General features: G+C 41.8%; 2 protein-coding genes across 4 annotated transcripts; one reads left to right on the forward strand and one right to left on the reverse strand.

Annotated features, from left to right (window-relative positions):
* Positions 1-854: 854 nt before the first annotated feature.
* On the reverse strand, positions 855-21,189 carry LOC125693037 (protein zyg-11 homolog B). 3 transcript variants are annotated; one of them, XM_048944416.1, is made up of 14 exons: positions 21,101-21,189; positions 15,653-15,818; positions 12,528-13,282; positions 10,222-10,362; positions 9,096-9,272; positions 8,323-8,387; positions 7,557-7,656; positions 7,419-7,469; positions 6,658-6,819; positions 6,513-6,560; positions 5,731-5,928; positions 5,589-5,641; positions 4,608-4,705; positions 855-2,494 (listed from the first exon to the last, which is right to left on the reverse strand). In XM_048944416.1, exons 2-14 carry the CDS (start codon positions 15,702-15,704, stop codon positions 2,304-2,306), a joined length of 2,091 nt encoding a protein of 696 aa, XP_048800373.1. In that variant the 5' UTR covers positions 15,705-15,818; positions 21,101-21,189; the 3' UTR covers positions 855-2,303. The 3 variants fall into 3 exon arrangements, with proteins under 3 accessions (XP_048800373.1, XP_048800372.1, XP_048800374.1); XM_048944415.1 differs by lacking the exon at positions 21,101-21,189 and adding an exon at positions 20,978-21,094; XM_048944417.1 differs by lacking the exons at positions 15,653-15,818; positions 21,101-21,189 and adding an exon at positions 20,978-21,094.
* Positions 21,190-21,255: 66 nt separating this feature from the next.
* Positions 21,256-23,265, forward strand: LOC125693040 (cytochrome c oxidase assembly factor 7A). The gene is made up of 4 exons (XM_048944422.1): positions 21,256-21,382; positions 21,654-21,871; positions 21,941-22,081; positions 22,641-23,265. The coding sequence occupies exons 2-4, from the start codon at positions 21,766-21,768 to the stop codon at positions 23,084-23,086; spliced, it is 693 nt and encodes a 230-aa protein (XP_048800379.1). The 5' UTR covers positions 21,256-21,382; positions 21,654-21,765; the 3' UTR covers positions 23,087-23,265.
* The last annotated feature ends 123 nt before the right edge of the window (positions 23,266-23,388 follow it).

The raw sequence follows: 23,388 nt of genomic DNA on the forward strand, positions 1-23,388 counted from the left end.
TAAATCAAAGCAGAGCTTAACAATACTGTAAGAGAGGTAACCTTACTAGATTAAACAGTACAAGTTTCCTTTGTAATGGTCTGCAAAGGTAAAGCAGAGGCATTATCTTCAGCCTTCACAAAAAAATAAATGCCACTGGCCTCCAGAATTACTGTAACCTGACAGGAACTCCTGAAGCTGCACAGCAACATGAAGAGTCTTTTCTATAAGTGGCACATGCAAGTAAATTTTCTGTTTAGTAAGTTTACAGCTTGCAGCCATTCATGTTTTTCTAGTTCTGCTCAGTTTGTTAACCTGAAGCAAATGAGAACAAAACAAGAAGGGCACAGAAAACCATTTACAATTCTCTGGCTATAGAATTTCATGGAGCGACATCTTCACAGTCTGGACCAACGCCTGCATCAGATTCATTTTGTCAGCAAATGATAGCAGAGATTTAGTTAGGATGTTGCACCAATTTCTCCTGCTATTAGGAAAGAACAGTACAGTAACTGTAAGAAGAGCTGTCGTGTTTGGTTTAGATTCTCGTGGAACCAACCAATTCACATTCATTCCATTAACACCAATTCTGATGGGTTGTGCATGCCATTTCAAGTAATAAAACTTTCACCACAGAAGCCTGATAGCAGACATCCCAAAAGGGTGGTAGATACAAAATTTGCAGATCGTTATTTTAAACCACCTTTGTAATTCAAAGGCACAATCAATTTCTTTCTGAATCAAGAAAACAGTATAAAAAACATGCGAGCCAAATTATACCTTCACACAAATAGCAATTACACAACATGACAATGAGAGTTACTAGATCACTTCATTTTGAAGTTGCTGAAGTACACAATAACTAGATAACTGAATAATGGATGTGATGTTTTTATTTGAAGGATAAGAATTAGGAGGGAGAGGAAGGGGAAGAGTTAAAAATAGTAAAACATGGTCATCCTGAAGTAGTGATCCCTGCTCATAAACTATCAAACAAGTTGTTTTTTTAACTGAAGTACCGATGTATTTACAAAACAGTCTAAGAATATCAGTCAGTTCCTGTGGAAACATGGAGACTAACCTGACAAACAGAAACAATTCTTGAAATAAAAGTGAGTTTGAATCGACATGCAGTTTGCTTTCATCACTTGTATTTTATCAGGCATCCATATGCTGTGCAATACGTTTCATTCAACACATCATTTGAAACCCACAGGTAACCAAGAAATAAATTGTTACAATGAGCATCTTTATGTAAAATTTCACACCTCACAAAGCAATGCAATCGACGTGGGTTTTACACAGAACACTGGGTGATATTTTGCACTGTGGTGACTTGGAAATATAATTCACTGCACAATACTAACAGAGTATTTACAGAAAACAATCATTAGTCTCTTATAAATAAGGTGACCAAACATCCCAGGCCTCCTGCTAAGACATGCAATCCCTTTCAGGATGAGAACATTTCACTCTAACGAGCCTTCTCTTTCCCTATCAGTTTTGCCAAACAGAGAAGAAAGATCCCACACACAACCAAAAGTAATCAAACAGCAAAATCCCCTTCATGCTAGCAAGTTTAAAATCTCAAGATTAGCTCATTCTTTTAGTGTCTCCTATCAAACTTGTTTCTATTGCTTTATTTGAGCAAGTTTCCATTTTCCCTGACACAGTGCTGATCCCAACTTTACTGAGAGTGCAGAGGACTCGGGAGAGCTGAATTTCAAAAAGGCAAAGGCTGAGCAGCAAGGAAAACAAAAGAACACAGCTGGCAGACAAAAGAAAAAGGAGGCTGAAGTCCTCATGTTCAGAAAGGTTATGAGAAGATGGACATTTTGGTCGCCTTAGATACAAGTCTCGTTTGTAACTTGCATGCAGGAACTTTTGTTTAAATCTGTCAAAGTGTTGAATACCACAACCACGCACAGTTCTACTCAAACACCAGTCTGGTAAACAGTTTTATCAACAGCAATCATAGGGATGAAATAACTTTCTGTCCCAGAAGTCAAAACCCAAGGTGTTCCTAGAATTGTTGGGTTTCTTCCTTCTCAGATGTGCATATTCATCTGTACAAGTCCAGTCTCTTTGTAGACAGCAGTAATCCTACAGGTATGACCAGCTCAAGCAGCGACCCTTTACAAGTTGCATATGTGGTTGCCATTAAAGTTGACATTCACCAAAGGTTACCATACATGGCTCTGGGTACCACAATTAGAGGCAAATCACTTTAATGGTGACCACTATATTACATGTTACTCCAACTACACACACATCAGAAGGGAATATTACAGAGACAATACTTTACACTCTTATACCTGCAGCTCTCAGTTTGGTTTATTTTGTTGCTGTTTTCTACATGGAGGTGGCCTCCCATGACGCATAATGTGCTTTTCCAAACTGTCCAGGATGGCAATAGCAATCCTCTGGACATGTGGATCAGTCTGGACGTTTTCCTTAATGTTGTACAAGTGCTGTAAGCCACCCTCTTCAATTAACATGCTGCAGTACCTGGCAGCTGTAATAGAAGAAGAAATCAATTATCTGGGGTAGAAATAACAGTTACTGTAAACAACGCTTGAGATTCACTTTCATCTCCTAATCCAGGCAGCATTTAGGACACTTCCACAAGTTCCCACTGAAGTGCATTTGTACTTTGGTGGGTGACAAGAAGACAATAGAGTTATTTTGACAGGATGCAGACTGTATCTGTTTTCATGTCTGTCTTAGCTAGCTGCCTGGAAAGTGCCTTGTAACATGCACAGCATTCTCTTTCCCTCACAGCATTTTAAGTGCACATATGTAAGTTTTAAGAAAAGAGAAGCAGAAGCATAGTCTCTCTGAGTACCCAAATAAAGCTGTCTTCTTTAAGAAAGACTCTGATTTAGAATAGTTAACAAAAAATGGTACCACATATACTGTGTCAATCATACAGGCTTGGAGATTGAAGAGGAAAGAGCTCTCTAGAAAATATTTTGCCAAATGCTGCTTAAGCTGACTGGTACATGGTATAGCTTAACTAGCTGCTAGGAAAACCTTTTCAGAACAGTTAAACTTATCTTTCAATTTCATTATAGCTTTTAAAAAGTCTGCATCAATTCCAGTGTTACCACATGGAGAGATCAGCTATATGAAGAGCCACACACGTAACCTAACACACAAGCTTCAGAGGTTGTTCCAAAAAGGTCAGTGACTGTAATGGAATCCACAGAGCATTATGTCAGATGCACCCAGTTGCACTGTTCATCTCAGTGAAGCACCACCTGAGTTGTTTAGATCCTGACATTAAACATTTCTGCAGGGATCACATTTACTGCAGTGCTACTGCTATTTTAGGTAAGTTAGCTCACTGAGTGGCTACAGCATCATGAAACAGCAAAAAAAGGAAAAAAAACAACAAGAAAAATCAATGCTATTAAATCCAGACCACTTTTTATCCTCTTCTAAGAAGGTGACAACAATACAATGCATCTTCTCTCCAAGAGATAAAGTCTTTTTAGTGCCAAGCAACAAAAGCTTAAGATTTTTTCTCCCATAAAACACTCCATATTTCAGAATTAAATACATTCCTCCCCAGAGCACATTACTACATTTGCTACTGAGCTTTTGATTTCTCTGCAACTTTCTCTGGAAGCTTCTGGCACCAACTGCCATCAGAATTAAACTTTGAGACATATACTCAGAATATAAATATAGATATCTAATAAATACACAGAAAAACATTAAGACTCTACTATACTCAAATTAGGTAAACGTTATCCAGTTATTCACAGCCTCTGTGCTCTACAGTGCAGTTACTCACTGTCAGGACAAACCTCTGAGGCATGCTGAAAGCTCGGAGGTTAGGCAGCACAAAATAAACACTAAAAAATAAGACAGCACTCTGAATGAACAGGGTTGGGGCACAAAGAGGGGAAGAAAGCTTGTTTTAATTTCACTAACACCAAATTAGTTGGTCTTCATGAAAAAACTGTTACCCAGAGTCTGACCACTACAACTTCGTCAAATATTTTATTAAAAAAAAAACCATTAAGAAAGCCAGGAAGGTTTGTCAGCTCTTACATTTAGGTACGCTCAGCGGACTGACTTCCTACCTCAGCGCTCGTGCATTTCATTACATGCCCTCAAGGCATTTTACAAAGAAGATGCTGGTCTTCATTTTGCAGATGGGAAAAATAGGTTGAGAAAGTGCTTTCATGTAGCAGCACATTATTGCAAAAGGTAAGAAAAAAGGCAACAAAACTCCTTTCAAATTAAAGGAGAGCAAGAATTATAGCAGGTCTGATGGTAAGACAACTACCTTACAGGTACTTACAGCTTTCTTGCCTTTTACTAGCATTAATATTTCTGAACAAAAATACCTGTGCAAGCTGCAAATGTAGGTAATCTTAACACATGTATACATTTTGAAATTAATATTGTGCATCAAACAGTAAAATTCTGGTAAATAAGAAGAATGTAGAGAGTTTTTTTATTACTCCTTTCCTGCCTTCTTTTGGGTAAGCCTCAATGCATTTTCTCCAAAGTACCAGAAATGAAAACCACAGAAATTCCTATTAATCCCACTTCATGCTAGTGAATAGTATGCTAAGGAATAAAAACTGTACAGGTAATGTTATCTTAATACATACGATTTTTGCTGCAGACATGCTGCATGGCCCACACTGCCCATAACTGGACGCCTGGTGTCATGAAACAGCCAAGTAGTGGAAAAAATGGATTGAAAGACCTATTAGAAAAGAGACATGATCACCTTACTCTGTTATTAGCTGTCCCCTCAGAGATCATAACATTGCCTACTCATCTGCTGGTTTAACTGGGAAAGACTTTTGAGAAACTTGGAGTTTTAGATGCAGTGTCTGCCTTCTAACATTTAAGGCAATAACTAGCACAAATACACATAGTGGATACACAGTATATTTTTGCCACTACATTTTGATGATTCTTACTCCTTAAAAACAGGAGTAAACAGTGGAAATAAAGACTAAGCAGCACAGGACAGTAATTATCCAATTGTACTTTATATAGCTAGCAATAAGACTAGAAGGAATGGCCTCACGTTGTGCCATGGAAGATTCAGGTTGGATGTTAGGAAATACTCCTCTGAGAGGTGCTGAAATAGGCTGCCTGGGGAGGTGGGAGAGTCACCATCTCTGGGTGTGTTCAGGAATCATTTAGATGTGGTACTGAGGGACATGGTTTACTGGAAAATATTGGTGATAGGTGGATAGTTGGACTAGATGAAATTAGAGGCATTTCCAACATTGGTGATTCTATGGCCTCAAGCCCTCTTACTTAGGGCAGATGGTGCTAACCCTGTGCTCACTAGTGTAACTTTACTGGTTAACCTTTGCATTCAAGTCTTTTAGACCCAGTGGACCTGAATAACTGAAAGGCAGTCAGAAAAACACTACATTTACCTTTTACAGGAGCCCCTACCCTTCTTTGATCACAAAGGGAAAATCAGCATGCTGTGTAATTCAAGTTGACAGGTGTTTTTTTCACTGGACAAAACCATGTCAGGCTGGCAGTTTACTCTGCTTCAGGAACAAGTTTTAAATCTAGTTCAGTTCTACTGTATTTTCCAAACTCTAAATCAAGGCAATAGTTACCTGTAAGCCACCATCTCACATTCTGGAGTTGGCCAGTTCAAAATGGCAGAATGCTGCAAAGCACAGAACAAAGAATATTCAATCTTACATACAAACATGCAAAAATTGAAGAGCATGATAAAGTGCATCATCATTTCAGTACCAGCTGTTCAAGGAGAGACGTTCTCTGGCTGCGACTTAACGTCCAGGCCTGCTCTCCTCGAGATATTAAATGTGCAATAATCCCTGCTGCAAAATAGCTGACCTCCACCTCCACACTGTGCAATAATTTGCTGATGTGGTCTATGAAGTCCTTCCACATTAACTCAGAATGGAGTTCTTTAACTTCAGCTATGTTATTCTGGAGGGGAGAGGAAGAGGGAGAAAAAAATAAAACATTAATAGAAATAATACGATCAAAGGAAGATGAACACATATATATGAACTACTACACTGTGCAAGCAAACACGTATAAACACCAAGATGACAATCACATATGAAATACTGGAAACTTTTCCTTTTTAATACAGAAATTCACCTTAAAAGAGAGGTTTTGTCATAAGTAATTCTGACCAACAGCATGTAGATCACACAAATTTATAAGCTAGCTTTCATATTTTCAAAACACAATCAATCTCATTAAATCTCACCAGTGTGCAGTTCTGAATCCCACTGATTTTCAAGTACTTTTTGCATTTAGATTTATCTGAAGCCTGACTCTCTGCCCTTTCTGAAAAGCTCTTCTTGTTTACTGTAACCACTGATTTCAACAAGATTAGGGCCTTTGGAGAACTGACCAAATAATCTGAAAAAACATCAGTTGTGAGTGAGGAACACTGTAAAGATTAAAGAAGAATTTAAAAATACTCGACACTTTTTCAAATTCACATGGAAACAAGATGGATTTTTAACAACACAGATTTCAGACGTTTTTGTTCATCTCACCAGAAGTCCAAGAACCTTCTGTTGAATGGATGATTCTGATGGAAAAGACTGTGGGGAAAAAAAAAAAAAGAAATTCTAGGTAACTGTTTACAGTGTTAATTATAAACCTAGGTTGACAATCCACAACACAGACTGTACTCCTCACCTCTAAAACCCTCATGAAAAGTTCAAGACCTTGATTTTCAATGAAGTGCCGACACGTCGTTGGTGATTCATCGGTGAGGTTCCAAAGTGCGCTCAGTGTGAACTTGAGGGTTGTATCTACGAGATTCTGATTTGTTTTCTGTTTAACTATTTGTAGTAGTTGCTGGGAAAAAAAGACAAACTAATTATGATTGCATATCTAAAAACCTATCTGTTCCTCTGCTTGTTTCTGCACAGACTCAGGTAGTGCAGACTATCATTTATAAGCAGATTAAAGACCTAAATATTTGGGGTCAAACTTTATCCCCCAAAACATACTACTAAATGTTTTTTGTTCCCCCCTTTCAACACTGTCACCTGGCAGAGGAATTCCTTTGTTCCACCATAATTATATGCACAGTACCATCACTGCTGGCACAAAGCCATCCACATAACTCTGGGAACCACACGAGCATTGACAGCACTAACAATTTAATTCAAATATTCTCTTTTTAATCTTTAATCTTACAGAATAAATTTGAAATCAATAATCTCTTGCTATTTTACTTTGTATTAAATTTGCTCAAGCTTTTCCCACTTAGGTTTCTTTTCACCTCTAGTAAATTCTCCAGGCTTTGTTGTTCAAAAGAACTTTCAATTGAATATTGGCTAATGCATTCTTAGAATTCTCTCTCATTTTTGTATCATATCTTCAGAAATACTGTCTGCATGAATAGCTTGAGAAGTTGGTATTTTTGACTGTCAAGAAAACATCTGACATACCCTAACAATGAAGAGCTCTGCACCAAGCTGAGCAGTTTGCTCCGTCGAAAGCTGTAAATAAACAAAACTACAATCAGCATTTTTCAAGGACTTCAGAAATACTGCCTAATTGATTGTATCAAAGTTGTAGTTTTGTACCTTTGCAGCAAGAATGGAAATTATGGCTACAGCCATCCTTTGCATGTTTTGATCTTCATGATTACACAGCCACTGCATAACAAGTTTGGCTGCTTCAAACCTGAAAGTTAACGATAAGTTTAGCTTTCACAAGTCTCATAAGTCAATCAGAAAAAGATGCACACACAAGACCCTTCAGACAGAAGTGCATGAAACAAACAGAAGTGTGCCCTGTACCAAAAAACATCCAAATGAACCAGGAAACTACAGGTATTGCATGAACTTCAGTCAACTTTAAGTTCTTTGCTTAGGAGCTCTTACTTCTGATTACATCAAAGTGCACAGTAATTGCTTCCAAAGGAAGAAAACTTGATGTGATCTTCTGGAACAGCAGATTGATATGCTTCAAAAGCTTTAAGCAAAACATTCAAGTAGAAAGTCCATGCAAAACACAACCCCACTGCCCCCCAGAGATATCTGACTCCTCTTACGCAAGAACAGATGTTGACCCAGCCAGGTGAAATCAAGAATACCTGCACACTAAAGGATTTTTTCAGACCATAATTCAAAGCAATTGTGAATTAAAGGCCCAGTGTACCACAGGCCACACAAATGAGCACACTGGAGTGATAGAAATTGAACTGCAGCCAGAAACCCAGTGACTGATCAAGTCTTCAGAGTTGCCATGATTTTCCAAACATCAATAAATCATGAGCTTATTTCAGTACTCAGCAACAGAAAAGTTTTCTGCAATGCTACAGCTCATTTTAACTTGCATAAAACTTGCCTGTTAAATGGAACATCCTGAAGTATTCTGTCACTGCACAGAGAAAGAAGACAATTCTTTTGCAGCTATGAGAAATTAAAAAGAAAGATTTCAGAGATGCACATATTTCAGAATACTTTCTTGCTATGAATCCTTAAACACATTTCCAAAGACTGTACTGAAAATGATTGCAACTCAAGAAAAGAAAAAAAGGAGCATTACAGTAGAATTATTCCCACTGTTCCCCCAGTGTTGGTCAAATACCATTTTGCCTGAGAGGATCACAAAACTCTGGCTTGGTTGTTTAAATTATTCATCTAATTCCCAGACACACACACAGAATCACACATGACACCTTCAGACACTGACCAGAACATTTGTTAGGACATATATCTAGAACAGTAACTGCAACTATAGATACATAAGGAAACTCTATGCAAAACAGAAAATCAAAGCCCATTTAACTCCTAATATTTCACCTTAAAAATGGATATTTTCAATAGTGACACTTGTCCAGAATCACACCATGTCATTCAACACTGGCTAAGTAGATCAAACTTTTCATAAAGCCTCTAAAAGTCTTTATAAGAAGCCACATTATGGTTAATACTGATTCTACCAACTACAGTCCTATAAGGAGGAAGTAAAAAAAGGAAGCAGTATTTACTTAAATTCTGCACAAATGCACCTGTATACTTGCTTACAGCTGCTCTTGAAGCCATGAGATCTGGAGAAACATTTCATGAAGTCCACGAGAAAAAGAAACCAGAAGATAAAGAGATTTCATCTTTTACCTGTTGATGGTTTGGGAAATGTTCCATGGCTTTCAGGAGCAAGTGAGTGACATCAGCCAGCAGTCTCACAGGCATGCCTGCAGCTAAATCCTGCTTGGTTAGGTTGAAGACACACGCACTTGCTGCCAACTGCACTGGCAAATTCAGGGGATGATTTCTCATTCCAACAACCACAAGCTGAAATGTGAGAGTTTTGCCCACATTACACACATATGCACTTGTGCACATGTCCCGTGAGCAACCCACTGCTGCTGCAGACCACAACAGTGACTCAGCAGCACCCAGAATCTGCCTCATAGAAGGCTGCCTCACAGCCTCCTTTTCCCTTCAGTGAAAAATCCATGTGGTGCGATTTGAATTCTCAGAAAGAATATTTCCCTCTGCTCTGAGATTCGAAACTGCCAACTCCTATTTCTCCATCTCCTTTTGTGCTGTTTGCTGCAGCCTCTCAAAGCAGATGAGACCTTCAAATACAGCAAAAGACCTGCATTTTTCACAGCTTTTTCCCAAAATACATTTTTGGCTATGTATATTGATTATGATCTCTGTTAAGAAAATATTCTTGTTTACCACTAATTGTTAAAATCTTTTTGATAATGAAGCCAATGAGATCAAAGCCATTTGTTTGACTTGAAAGAAGATGGGGGGGAAAGGGGACTAAGCCTATTTCACAGATGTTTCTCTTTATGATCACAGTAGAAATTAAACCATCTCTGGTGTTCTAACAATGAAAAGCAATTCCTAGAATGGGTGTTAAGGAACATTCCTAGGAATTGCCACTAGTTAGAGCCAAATAAATTATTTGACCCAATACAGACTGGATCTAAAGGCACAACTTTGCACCTGTAGAAAACTCCATTTGAAATTACACGGAAAAATAACATAGGTGCTACCAAATTTGGACATTACCAAGTTAGTCCAAATCAATTTTAGTTAATACAAAATGCTAACAGAGCATTCATCCACATCTCCATACTTAAGATGTTGTTAATTTTAATCCATCATAGAATTTTAACCTAAAGAAGTGTAACAGTTTAAAAATTTTTTTACCAGGGCTTTGAGAATGGCCTCCTTGAAATTCCTTAAGGAATGACACAAGACTTTCTCATCAGAATTATTATTTTACCTTCAAAATTTCAGGCTTTGTTTTTTCCATTACATGTGTCAAGCTGAATAAGTGGAAGAGTGCTTCCCTCACAAAGAAGGCCCGTTCACTGTAACGCTTCAGGGCTTCAGAAATCTGAGTTTCATTTGCTTCTCCTGATACCTGTGAGCAGAGAAATAATCTTTAGATCAAGATGTCATCATTTACTTTAAGAATTTCGTTCATAAAGTTGCAAACCTGCAGTATGCAACACCAGTGTTTAACCCAAAGTCTTCCATAACAGATAATTACGTTAGCTGCCCATCTTCATCTGGAACTACATGGGATCAAACACTCCCCATAAAAATTCACTTCATGAGCCAAAATCAGGCCTCAGTCGTCCCTATAAGCTCAGCTATATGAAACAGCCACTTACAGTAGCACTTCATAACTAACAGAAACTGCTTACAATACATCAAATGCTTAAGAGCAGTCCACAGAACTACATGCTGTACGAAATTCCTTGCAAAGCTGACAAATATGGTATTCTGGCTGATATTTTTGGTTTGTGGTTCTAGCACTGCCAACAAAACAATATTTCCTTTTTATGTCTGCAGCAGGTTTCCTATAAACTCAATCTGCAGCAATAGCTTTCCAGCACTGTATTAAAGAACACAATCATACTGATTGTGAAAGGAATCATCCTCAAAACCAGCCTTGAAATACATGTGAAAACTAACAATGAACTGCTTTAGGTGAAGGGAGCATTAGAAGATACGAGCTGTTGACTAATACCACCTTCATTTTTAATACTCTTTAAACTATTAAATCAGCAACAAACTGCCATTTTTTTCCACTTCCCAACCTTCCCCACCTTCCATTTTACTGTATTTTGCCTACTTCACAGCTGCAGTTGCATTGTTATAGGTGATTTGTTCTTCAGCCCTGCTACTTAAAGAATCGTCGCTGCAAACACCTTTTTAAATACTCCCAGGGAAGCAGGCAGAACTTGTTTTACCTAATTTGTCACACAAGGAAAAGCAAACATTCATAGATGGAAGTGACACGTTTCGTGCATTCTGCATTGCAGTAAGCCAACTTGCCAGACCAGGAAGATGTCAGAGCCCTGACAGAAGTGATACCAGCCTGGACTTTATGCTCTCTGCTGATTAAAACAGAGCAATCGTATTTACGGACATGTTTTGCAGACAACCAAACGCTACAGGAAGAACTTCCACATGGCTTCATGGTTTCAACTACTATGTTTGTCTAGTGTTTAATCTTATAAGAATTTTCTATAATCATATTTCACAGGACTGTTATTAAGCTCATGATATTTTAGTCATGCTGTCTCCACGAGAGCTGTGTTCTGTTTATTATTTAGTACTGTCTAAACTGAGCAGCTGAATAGTTCAGTACAGTCACCAATAAATTCCAGGTCACCTCAAAAAAAAAAAAACACCAGCAACAAAAAAGACTGCCTTTGCACAGCAGTCAATTGTATGAAGCATATATTCTTAACAGCAAGGATTATATTGGGCTGTTCTATACCAAACGTGAGCTGTCATTCCCTGATGCCATACATCAATCACATCAAAGGGGAACCTGCTTTCTCCAGCACTGCTTCGACACTCATACATATTAACACAGCTTTAACAACTTGGCTGAGTCTCTCAAGTATCAACAGTCAGAAGTTCAAGGTAAAAATTATCATTAAATAACTGCCATAACTGCAATGAAAAGGCATTCTAAATTTTTAAACTGAAGTATAAAACACAATTTGCACAGGAGATATTTGGCCACTTTATGCAAAACCTTCTTCATCCCCTCAGCGGTTTCCTTTCAAGACCTCCAAAAGGACTTTTAAGGTAGGCAGAAGAATTATAATGAGGAAATTACACAGTGATGGAACACAGCAGTAGCTCAGTTATTAAATTTTATCAGCTGTGTTAATCATTAACTGCTCAAAGCTGATGCAAACCATAGCTCAGCCTCTAACACTTTGCTGCCTCGTGCTACACACTGTGCTGGAAGCAGGAGAATATTATGTCAGTAAATTACTTCACACTAGATCAAGTTCAGCTCTCCTACACCTAGTGTATTAAATCAGGACTTGAGGCTCACTGAAAAGGCACAGAAAAATAGATGTAAATGTTACATTTCACAGTGATATTTGCATCTAGAAGTTTCTATGCCAGAATTAAGTAGGAATTTGAAGTCAGTAACAAAATTCACAGTTAAAAAAGGAACCTACATCCTCCTCCTCAAACACCCACACGCGTTTGTTACAAACGATTAGATCTGTATTGCCTGAACATTCACTTTTCTGAGAAATTCCCCCACTTAACCTTTAGGTTTCCTTCTCCTGTTAGGAATTCTGAGTAGCCGGCATCAGTAGCTAGCAATCCTACAAACTGCATGCTTGGCCGTTGCTGGATAAATGCTTCTACAGCCTTATCTGTGACATGCTTCCTTCCAGAAATGTCCAGAGACACGAGGTTTGGCAAAATATCTTTCTGTTCCAGTAAACGAAGTGCTATGTCTGATGTGAACTGTTTGTCATCTGAAATGTCAAGGTGATTCAGGTATTTTAGTTCTCTTATAACATCCAGAATCTGCGTTGTGGTCATTTTCAAGCATTTCAGGTGGTGCATGGTCAAAGATTTCAGGCGGTCTTTGCAGGTGAGAAGTGCTGTTATGTCAGTAACAGAGGTGTTTGATATATCCAGGCTTTCTAACCTAGGGAGCGAAGCGACGTCTGCCAGGTCCTCGTTGTAGAACAGAACGTTGGTAATGCTTAATGCACGAAGCCCACACAGCTGACTGAAGCACCTCTCGTAGGGGTCTTCCAAAGAAAGAGTCAGCGAGTTCAGCACAAGGCATTGAAGGTTTTGCTGGATCCATTTATTGCTGCCAAGCCCACTTATAATGTCTGTGATTGTTATATCTGCATTCACCCCAGTAGCATCAAGTTCTACCAGCTTGTGATGGCAGAATGCTTTCCGGAAGGCCACAGCAGAGATCTTTGCTTTCCGGATGCAAGCTCGTTTCAAACGCATCTGATTGCCTCGGAAGATGCCCACAGTGCCATCGTTCAGAAGCCCTGTTGGAAAACAGCATTAGTGTTTGGTTCTAGTGTTCTAAAACAGCACTTCTACTTTGAGAATCCAAAGGGAAACAAGAAAGAAGCGTTAGCAAGGAGAACTCATTGCAAAACAGCACACCTTGGACCGCTGCGCTCCTGATCTCACAAGCTTTTGAAATTCTGCTTTGAAGATTATGCATGCACTGTTGGATAATCTCGTGTTAAAGAACAGGACAGTGAAATTAAGATGCAGTACATTCAAAACACACATCTTGTTCAGAAGGTGGAACATACAGCAAAGTGAGACACGGGTCTAATTTGAAAACTTCAGGCTACAGCCTGCTGCTTTTGGCTTTTCTCACTAGAACTGGATAGAAACAGAATTCCAACATGCCTTGAAGGTTTTATTCCCTGGACACAGTTCAGTTAAGCTCAACGCAGCACCAGCAATCAACAATCCACTTGTGTCTTGCTTTAACCCAACTGAATACTGAAGCATTCAAATGAATTGGTAAGCAGGATCAATACTCTATATAAGCCAGTTATGTCACAGCTCCTTCATGAAGAAGGTAGGAGTGTTGCTCAGAAACAAGCTACGTGTCAGAAAGAAACCTAAAAAGGGTTTCAAAGAGAAGCAGCAGAAGGGTAAGTAAAAAGTGGGAAGGAGAGAAAGATAGCAATGAAAAAAGGAAATATGGCAGTCTTGCTGGAGATTATTATGCACTCCTAATTTTGCACAAAGCAGAAAGATTAATAGTCTTTTCCTGCAGAATACTGACAAAACACTAGCTGAAAAGATTAGTTTCATGCACAGGATTATCCAAAACATACTGGAAACACCAAGGTACTTTATCTGTGTCATCAACAGAGCAATTACTGTTTTATAAGCAACCACATGAGATGGGTATGTGTACACAAGCATACGCATAAATGCAGTAGGAAGAGTCTCTCCTTCTAGTTCTGCTCTAGAGAACTGTAAATGTCAGTGTCCCTGTTTTGTATCTTCAAGCATACTGAAGACAGCAAAGAAACTGAAAACAATTTATTTGAATAAAAACATAATTAATGCTACAGTCTGTCTAGATTTAAGTCCTGAGCTAGTAAATGCCTCTCTAAGGAAGATTAATACTAATTTAAGATCTGCAGATCTTTCTAAACAACAAACAACTCAGACATTTCTGACCAGGTAGCTGAGGAATGCCTCTGTTCACAAAAAGGAAAGATATAACAGGAGGCAATTGCTATTCAGGAAATAAATATAGTGTAATAGCTTGGTTAAAACATAACTAAAATGTAACTACTTAGTAATCTTTGCTACCTTTCTAAATGAAGGATCAAGTTGAGCTCCCTGGCTGGCCTACCTTAGCTAACTGTTCATCTGGCAACATGTGTTTTTTGGCCTTCCTGCACTCTGACACAGCGCCTGTGATGTTTCTGCGGCTGCCCTCATCACTGTTAGCACTGGCAGTACTTTTCTGTTCTTTAAGTTGGATTTCTCAAGACTACTCTAAACCATTACTTAACAGAAAGCAATGCATGCTGAAAATTGAGAGGTTTGTTGCATTTGCATATTTCTGGGACAAACTCTTCTGTACAGCAGACTGGAAACAAGTGGGGGAAACTAGAACACTAATATTTGCACAGCCAGCCAGCCAAATCTGCACCTACAGGAGGGGGCCTTCACTCTGTTTACAGCAATTTTCTTGTGCCTGCCTCATCTCTAAGGGAAGTTTGAAGGAATGGGAATCCTGCCTCTTCAATAGGGTAATCCATACATTCACTGCTTTCATCCCATGAAGCTTTTACACAAGCTTAACATTGTCCTTTGTCAGGCTTAAAGAAAGCAAACAAGACAGTATTTTTCCCACCCAATGCCCTGAGACAGGCCAGTACCTGACACATAAGAACACCACACACACTTCAGAAAACAATGACATTGCAGCAAAAGTGCTAAAAATCAACGAGAAACCATTTTAATGAAGGAATCACGAGGTCGTTTCAGAGTTTAATTACATGGGCACACAGCAAAGAAAACATAATTCAGTTAATTGGTCTGCAGGAAGTACTGAAACATTTGAGTGCTGTTCAAAGTTGAGTTAAATCTTTTTAAAAGTGATTGAAAGATCCACTAAAGAACAATCACTTAAAAGAACATTTGATTATAATCCTAAACATGAAACAAAGGCCTTTCTATTTAGAGCTCTCTGTATGGCTGTGTGACATCCAGCTGAACTTACGGCACAGCCAAAACGCCAAAAATTCTCTACTTGGAGACTAAGAAAGCATTTTAAGTAGCTGCAACACATTCTGCTACAAAACACACCAGAACTGCACTGTCACACCCCAGTGAGGTGCTCTCACTGATGACCCACAAAGAATTGTTTTTACCATGAAACGCCATCGTCTGCAGCAATCGATCAGCCACTTCCTGAGGAAACATTCCTGGCTCCTGCAAGCACAGCGTCCCATCTTGCCTTTCTGTACAGAACTTCTCTAGGTTAGCAGTGAGGAAATTCAAGCAGATGTCAAGTAAGGAGTAAGGAGAAGCTTCCTCCTGTCACATGCAAGACACAATGAAACAGAGGTGATTTATCAAACCATTTTCTCTGCGATTCTTCTACATGTTTGTTTTGGGAAAAATAATTATTTCTGTTAGCTCTGCTTACCCTTGAACAAGCAAATATTACAGGTGAGAAGCCCCTTAGAGCAGCACTAAGCTGGTAATCCAGGTCACACAAGAAACATCGCCAAGCTGGTGGGCATTTCTCTCTCAGAACCCACCCGGTCTGCCTGCTGGCGTTCACAGAGAACACTCCTTATTTCTGATGAGAGAATTTGAGTGCTTGAAATCTGCTGGGAATTAGTCAAGATAGACTGAATATATTTGACTGAAATAATTATTTCTGTCAATCTTCCATTTAAATCAGCTCATGCTCAAAGCTGACCACCAACTTACATGAGAAACAAAGATAAAGCTCGTGTAGTTTGAAGGAATTTTTGATACCCAACAGGACAGGTAAAGCTTTGGATTTAAAAAAATAAATAGATAAATAAATTCTGTGCTGCAACGAGGTAACAATTCTTACACTATTCCTTCTAATAAAAGATACCAGCCTCCTCTTCATGCTGAGGACCTGGAAATCCTCTCTAGCACCTCAGCACTGGGTAGGGAGGACAAGGTGGAACATGAACTTCAACCTTTCCTTCAGAGGCTGAGATTGCATATTGATATCTGAACACCCCTGAAGTTTCCCTTTTTTCATTCAGCGTTAAGAATAGCCTTCTGTTTTGGGTCTGGCAGATTAATCACAGCACTGTGAATCATCCCCAGGCTGCACAAAGGAGGGCTGACTGACTGACTGGTACAAACTCCCCCAGAGAGTTTTGAAAATAACAGCATCAACTGTTGGCACATCTCATCTGTAGGGCTAGGGGGAAAAAAAAGGCAGCTTGCTTCTTATATTGAAAGTTGTAGATAATTTCACCTTTCTTTTCTAGTTCTGTTGCTTTGTTAGCCTGATATCCTCGCTCACCATTCAAGAACAGAAAGATACAAAAGTCACATGGAAGAAATATAAAGAAAATGACAACTGAATCTTCTAAAACAACATGAGCCTATGTAAAGACTGGGAGGCACCACATTATTAGATGGAACAGCACTTATCTTTAATGAATCATACACTGTCAACAAAGAGAGACTGCAGCTCAATAGCTCCTGAAAGCTTAAGTACAGGTTTGGGAACAAGAAACTCCGAGTCACTCAAACACAAACTCCTTCTGCAGCATTCAACATGCCACTTCCAACTCCTTTGACTCGATCTCACTTAATTTTTATTCAGCTTGATTATTAAATATTATGGTTGAAGAAACAGGAGTTATTGTGTGATGCGACTCACCGCATTACCAGAAAACAGCAATTTGGGCTGCCTCCCACCCTGAGCTGATACAAAGAGGGACAGAATCTGGAATCGTTAACGCCTTTTGTTTCTTACGATGTGCAAAAACACCTGAAATACTTCCCAAGAGAAATTCAACCAGTTATTTTTAAATATTGAGAGAAAATGAAAGAGGAAAATATTTTTCTCAACCTGACATTAATACGAATACAAGGCCTAAGACAGCTGTCGATTCAAATGGAAATCAGAATCCTTACTCAAAGGAATATGAAAATCATTCTCAGTGCAGCACAGACAGGCACATCTCTCATTAGCTCTGGCGCTTCTAATTTGATCCTTAGACATGACAAAAGCCAGAATCCGGGCTCTGTTCATCCCTTCTGGCACTGTTGCATAATTTGTGCCAGAAGAGCTAACACACTTTCATACATCAGAGAACAAACTCTGATGAGAATTTTTAGCCCTGCAGACAGGCTGCTAGCATATGACTCACAAAGCTATTTTCTCAAGCAGCACCTCTAGCTGGCCAATCTAATCCAGAGACACCGCTGTAACTTCCGTATGAAACAGGCACTTCAGGAGTCCACCCAGTACCTCCCTATGGCAATAACAGGACCGAGTCCACAGGCAGGGCCTCAGTCACACCTGTGAACAGCAGGGCCATTTTTATTCACTTCTCTCCCAGCAATTGCAGGAGAGGTTTGTGACTTTCTTCAGTTTTCTGCAACAGTTTGTTGCAGAAAGGCTGAAGGAACTCAGCAGAGGCGCTGGGGGTAACAGATAGACAGAGGAAATGCTTTTTTCCATGCCTAATAAAGTCTCTTGACAAGAACCATAAAAGTGAATTCCTGCTACTGAAGTAGAATAGCTTGAATGCTACCTGTAAGCCTCTCACATGACCAGCAGCATTCCTTTTCTTAACTTCTCTTTGCTTTAAGAGAACATTGCCCACTCAAGGAGCTCAGAATGAGGCTGCAGCTGTACTGAAGTCTTACCCGGTCAGGATTTCAGTGCTTCCTTTCTATAGTTATGCTTCTGCACATCAGAACAAGCCTAAAGAACAAGCCTGGTACTTGTTGTGCAGTTCATTTCACTTTCTGGTTGTGGTACTTTAATGCAACACTATAAATGTGTGCCACCTTCAGCTCGGGATTTATTCCATAAACATCAGTAGAACTTTTATCATATAGGTCTGATTTTCTTATAGCCAGCTTAATCATCCTAAACTAGCAATTTCTTTCATTTCAGCAAACTAATTCACTGATCAGACCAAAAAAAAAAGAAAAAAACAATCCTCAAAGCACAGGATTGTGCACTACTGGGTAGTGCTTTGTTTGCTAAAACATGCATATACAAAAGCAATGACATATCTCAAACCAGCTAGTTAATGGAATAGTATCTCTAAGCAGAATAATTCTGGAGAGGCTTTTTAAGGCTTATTTTGATGAATTCTACAAAAATGTAAGTGCTCAATATCACCAAGGCCAGCTTTATAAAAGGAGAAGAAAAAAAAAAGGCGACAAAAAGGGGTAAGGAAAGAGGAAGGGGAGCACTGTGTGTCTGCCAGCAGCCAGCAGTAATCCAGTACAGCAGTGGGCTGAAATGCAGCCCCAGCCTCAGCGTGGAGTTACCTTGCTTGGCCCACAGCGCATCCCAGGTTGGAAAGGTTCTCCCCAGGAACACCATCCTTCATGAGTTCTTTTAAAAACTCATTGTATCAACATTAGTTATTGCCAGACTACAGCTACTCAGTATTTCAAAATGCAGTCAAGAAGAAAAAGAAGAATTTAAAGGGACACATTAAAGTACCTAGGGCAAACAAGAACCTTAAACCCAACGTTATGGCTATATTGATATGCTGGGTGTGAGAATCCAAACAAAACCTGGCCCTTTGGAAAGGTATCACCATGCAGCCACCTGTTTATACAACAATAACAAGAAAAAAAAAAAAAAGAGACAGGTTTATCCCCATGTTTTCCACCAGTAATTGCAATCCAACTTTGCAGGAAAACTAAACGCCACTGCTGTGTGAGCCTTTTTCACTATAGGGATTGTGATCCTACCAACTCCAGCTTGAAAAATCCAGTTCTTTCCAGCTTAGTCTCAGACTCATAAAAATCAAATCACTTTCTCCCCACCCCCAAGTAGTTTTTGATCCGTTTTTCCTCAATAAACCTGTACAAAGCCTTGGAAAACACCAACTTCAGCACCAAGAGAACTATTTCTAGGATGCATCCTCCAATTGCTACACCTAATTACTGACTCACTATAACAAGACTCAGGTGTGTGAGGTCTCTCTGCTCCAAACTCATCCCATTGGCTTTTCTTCCCTGAAAGCCAAAGAAAGGACACAGCATAAGGGACTTTTCAAACAGCAGCAATTATTTCTCTCAACAAGTCAGCAGGGAAACAAAAGGTGGCACTGCCTTAGGCTTGAGCCCTAAAACAAACCCTCTTAAATGACGAATAAACAACAATTCTGTGGTGTTCATCAGAATCATTTTGAGCACTAGCAAAGGGAAGGGAGAGCAGCAAAAAATCAGCAGGTGGTTTAGGGATTTACGCTATGAAAAAGAAGTGTCACAGTTATCCTACTGAAATTAACGGAACGAAACAGAACTAGACAATTTATTAACCTCTCAAGGAAGTATTATGCATGAAACTCAAATTTAATACTTTCACTAATTACTCTGGCACATATGGGAATGCACTGATTAGAGTTGGTGGCAATGCAGTCAGCAGAAACCACAAGAGGCCCAAAATTAAATAGTGCCACATGAAAACCATGCAGTGAGGCATATACTTGAAAATTAATATAAAGAACTTCCGATATGGGTCCATCAATTAGAAATGAGTGGAGAGAGGAGCCCGAGTGGTTTGCTTAACCACAAGGAAACAACGTGGGGCTGCCAAGGAAGGCATCAGGAGGAGCATCGAGCAGAAATAAGCAACTATTATGTCACTTGCAGGGCACTCCTGGGGCTATCTGCATTAAGAAATATCTGCACCATCGCCATTTGAAGATGGAGAATATGCTGGGGGGGAGGGGAGAGGGTGGAAACAGCTATTAGGCTACAACAGATCATATGGGGAGGAAATAAATGAACAGCGCTCGTAAATAAGGCACAGCGAATAAACGCTGCTGAAGAAAGCAAGCTGTGGAGGCAACACACAGGTGCACAGAACCGCCATGAGCTGCAGCCGTGCCATTAACTTCCATGTCAGCTCCCCGCACAGCTCGGCCCCAGCCCGCTGACAGCACAGCGGGTGCAAACGGCACCGACCTTAGAGCTCAGAAACTTTATTAGGAGATTCAAACAAAGGCAGCTGTCGGGCCGGGCCGCACCTCACGGGGACGCGAGCGGCAGGGCGGGAGGCGGTACGCCGCGGTGCAGCGGGCTGCAGGACGGTGCTCTGCCCCTGGGGCCGGCCGCTCGAGGGGCTCTGCTCGCCGGCTGCCCCCCGCCCCGTCAGGCGGCTCCGTGAGAGCGCAACAACCGCCCCTCTCCACAGCCCCCGAACCTGCCGACTCCCCACCTCCTTTATATAACCGGCAGGGCGGCAGCCTCCGCGTTACACAACAGTGAGGGCAGCGCGGCCGGCTCGCTGCGCGCGTTCCCTCAGCGGCGGAGCTCCGCGCCTCATGGCCGCCGCACCTCCCGCCCGCGCGCTGATAGAGCAGCACCGGCGGCACCGCCATCGCGGCCCCCGCTTCCCTCAGCGCCCGCCTGTCAGCCCGCAGCGAGAGCGGCCCGCCCGCCTCGCGGACACCGAGCCTTCCCCTCCGCGGCACCTCGGCCCTACGGTGCCCACTCACCATCGCGGCGCTGCGTGCCGGCGGCGAGCGCCCAGCCGGGTCCGCAGCTTGTCTGCCTCTCTTTTTCTTTTTTTTCCCTCTTTCCTTCCCTCCGCCCCCCTCCCGGTTTTTGCCCCTCCCGACCTGGAAGTGAATGCTCGCACCGGCCGGGACGCAGCGCCGGTCCCGCCTTCCTTAAAGGCGCCGCGCAGGGCAGGGCTGTACGCGTTTCCTGCCCGCAGCGATCTGCTCCGGTGCGGTCGGGTTTTCTGGAGAGGAGCTTTGCCAGCAGCCTTCGCACTGAATAATTTCAGGCTTCGGATACAGTAACAGCGATAAAGATAGCTCCCGTCGCACAGGCACTGTGAATACATTTTTTGCCTGTTGGCAGCACAAAGTGAGCAGCGATACAATTACTCTGCCCAGGTAATGTGGAGAGTTCGCAGTTACACCTTGTGAGGAATTGCTTTGTACAACATTTGCTCGCAAACCCCCAAATAACAACCCCAACAACGGCCGAACGCCGTCTCGCAGCAATACCGGAGGCGGCCAGCAGGGGGAGCCGCAGCCCGGCCCGCCATTAGCGCTGCTGGCGGCGTTCCGGGTTCGTCCCGCGCCCAAGGTTTAACTGAGCTCTGTTCATCCCGAAAGCTCCGCAATCCCGAGTTAGCGCACTGAAATCACCTCCCGTTTACAGAACTCATCTGTGCCGCGCAAGGGGCGGCCGCACAGAGCGGCGCCAGGGGAGGCGGTCCCGGCCCCACCCCCGGGCGGGCGGTTACGGCCATCGCCGGGGGCGGCCCCGCAGCATGGCCGGGCTGATCGATTTCGGGGACGAGGAGGAGGTGAGGAGCTATCTGGAGAACTTGCACGTCGAGTACAGCTACCAGTGCTTCAAGGAGAAGGACCCCGAAGGTAAGCGGCTTTCCGGCGTCCCTCGTCCCAGTCCCCCGTCGCGGGCGCGGCTCTGACGGTGCTTTGCAGGCTGCCAGCGCCTGGCCGACTACCTGGACGCCGTCAAGAAGGACTTCGAGGCGGCCGCGCGGGTGCTGAGGGACAACTGCGAGGTGTACGGGCACAGCGAGAGCTGCTACAAGCTGGGGGCCTACCAGGCCATCGGCAAAGGTGCGTCCGGCGCTGCGTCGCGGCCCTTTCCTCTTTCCCTTTTCCCTTTTCCCCTTTTCCTTTATCCCCCTTCCCCTGCCCCTTCCAACCCCCCTCCCTGGGCTCCGTGCAGTCCCTGGGCTTTTTGATCCCAACACCCACACGTCCTGCCCCTCGTATTTTCCTAATAAAAGCAGGGAAGGATGGAAAACCTTAAGTTAAAGTCTTAAGTTCATCACCCAAGGAAAGAATTTCAGGTTAGCCACGTGTGCGATGTTTTATAAGTGTGTCTGCATAAGCAGCAAGTATGTATCTGCTGCTGAATGTTGCTGTGTGCCCTTTCCTTAAAATCTGCATTTCTTCCATTTATTTATATTATAATGTCTGCATAAACTAATTTGGTCACCAGGAAGCGGAGGAGGGCCTCCTAAGGTTAGCAGTGTGGCCTCTGAAGCCCTAAATTCTGATTGTAGTGCCTAAAGTGAGGGCTGCTGTCTTTCCCAGAGAGAGCAGTGTGGAGCAGAAAGCTCCCATCCATTTCAAGCTGTCCTTGCAGTAACCTTGGTTTCCTGGTGCACAGGTGGACTCGCTGCAGACTTGAAAGCTGCCTACAAGTCTTTCCTGAAGTCATGTGAGAAAGGTGGGAAGAAGTCAGTGAATGCCTGTCACAGCGTTGGGCTGCTGGCCCACGATGGGAGAGTCAATGGTAAACCTGACCCAGTTGTTGCTAGGGACTATTACACAAAAGCCTGCGATGGCAGCTTTGCTCCTAGCTGCTTCAACCTCAGTGTAATATACCTCCAAGGAGCAGCTGGGATCCCTAAGGACATGAACCGTGCTTTGAAGTACTCGCTGAAGGGCTGTGAGCTGGGTCACGTATGGGCTTGTGCCAATGCCAGTCGAATGTACAAACTGGGAGATGGTGTTGAGAAGAATGATGGCAAGGCAGAGGATTTGAAAAACAGGGCAAAACAGTTGCACAAAGAACAGAAAGAGGCCTTGAGTTCTTTAACATTTGGGGAGTAAAACTGCCTGTCACAGTTGAGACTGCAGCTTTAAGTGGCAGGTGAACTTGCATTTTGAATGTCATGAACATACAGTTTTCACTCAATAAGTATCTTGGAAGTATTTGTGTATGCAAATACATGTATATTTTTGTGGATGCAATAAACATGACCAACTCAGTGGCTTTCTACATTTTTAAATACATACGTTCTTAAGTGTTTTATTTACATCCCATTCCAATGGAGGAGAAATTCTTCTGGCCTATTGGGAGTTTGTCCCCATGGTTTCAAGCATGGAAGGCTCTTTCCTGTCTGCTGCTTTGG

This window comes from Lagopus muta, chromosome 5, assembly GCF_023343835.1.
Source record: "Lagopus muta isolate bLagMut1 chromosome 5, bLagMut1 primary, whole genome shotgun sequence".
In the NCBI taxonomy this organism is placed as follows: domain Eukaryota; kingdom Metazoa; phylum Chordata; class Aves; order Galliformes; family Phasianidae; genus Lagopus; species Lagopus muta.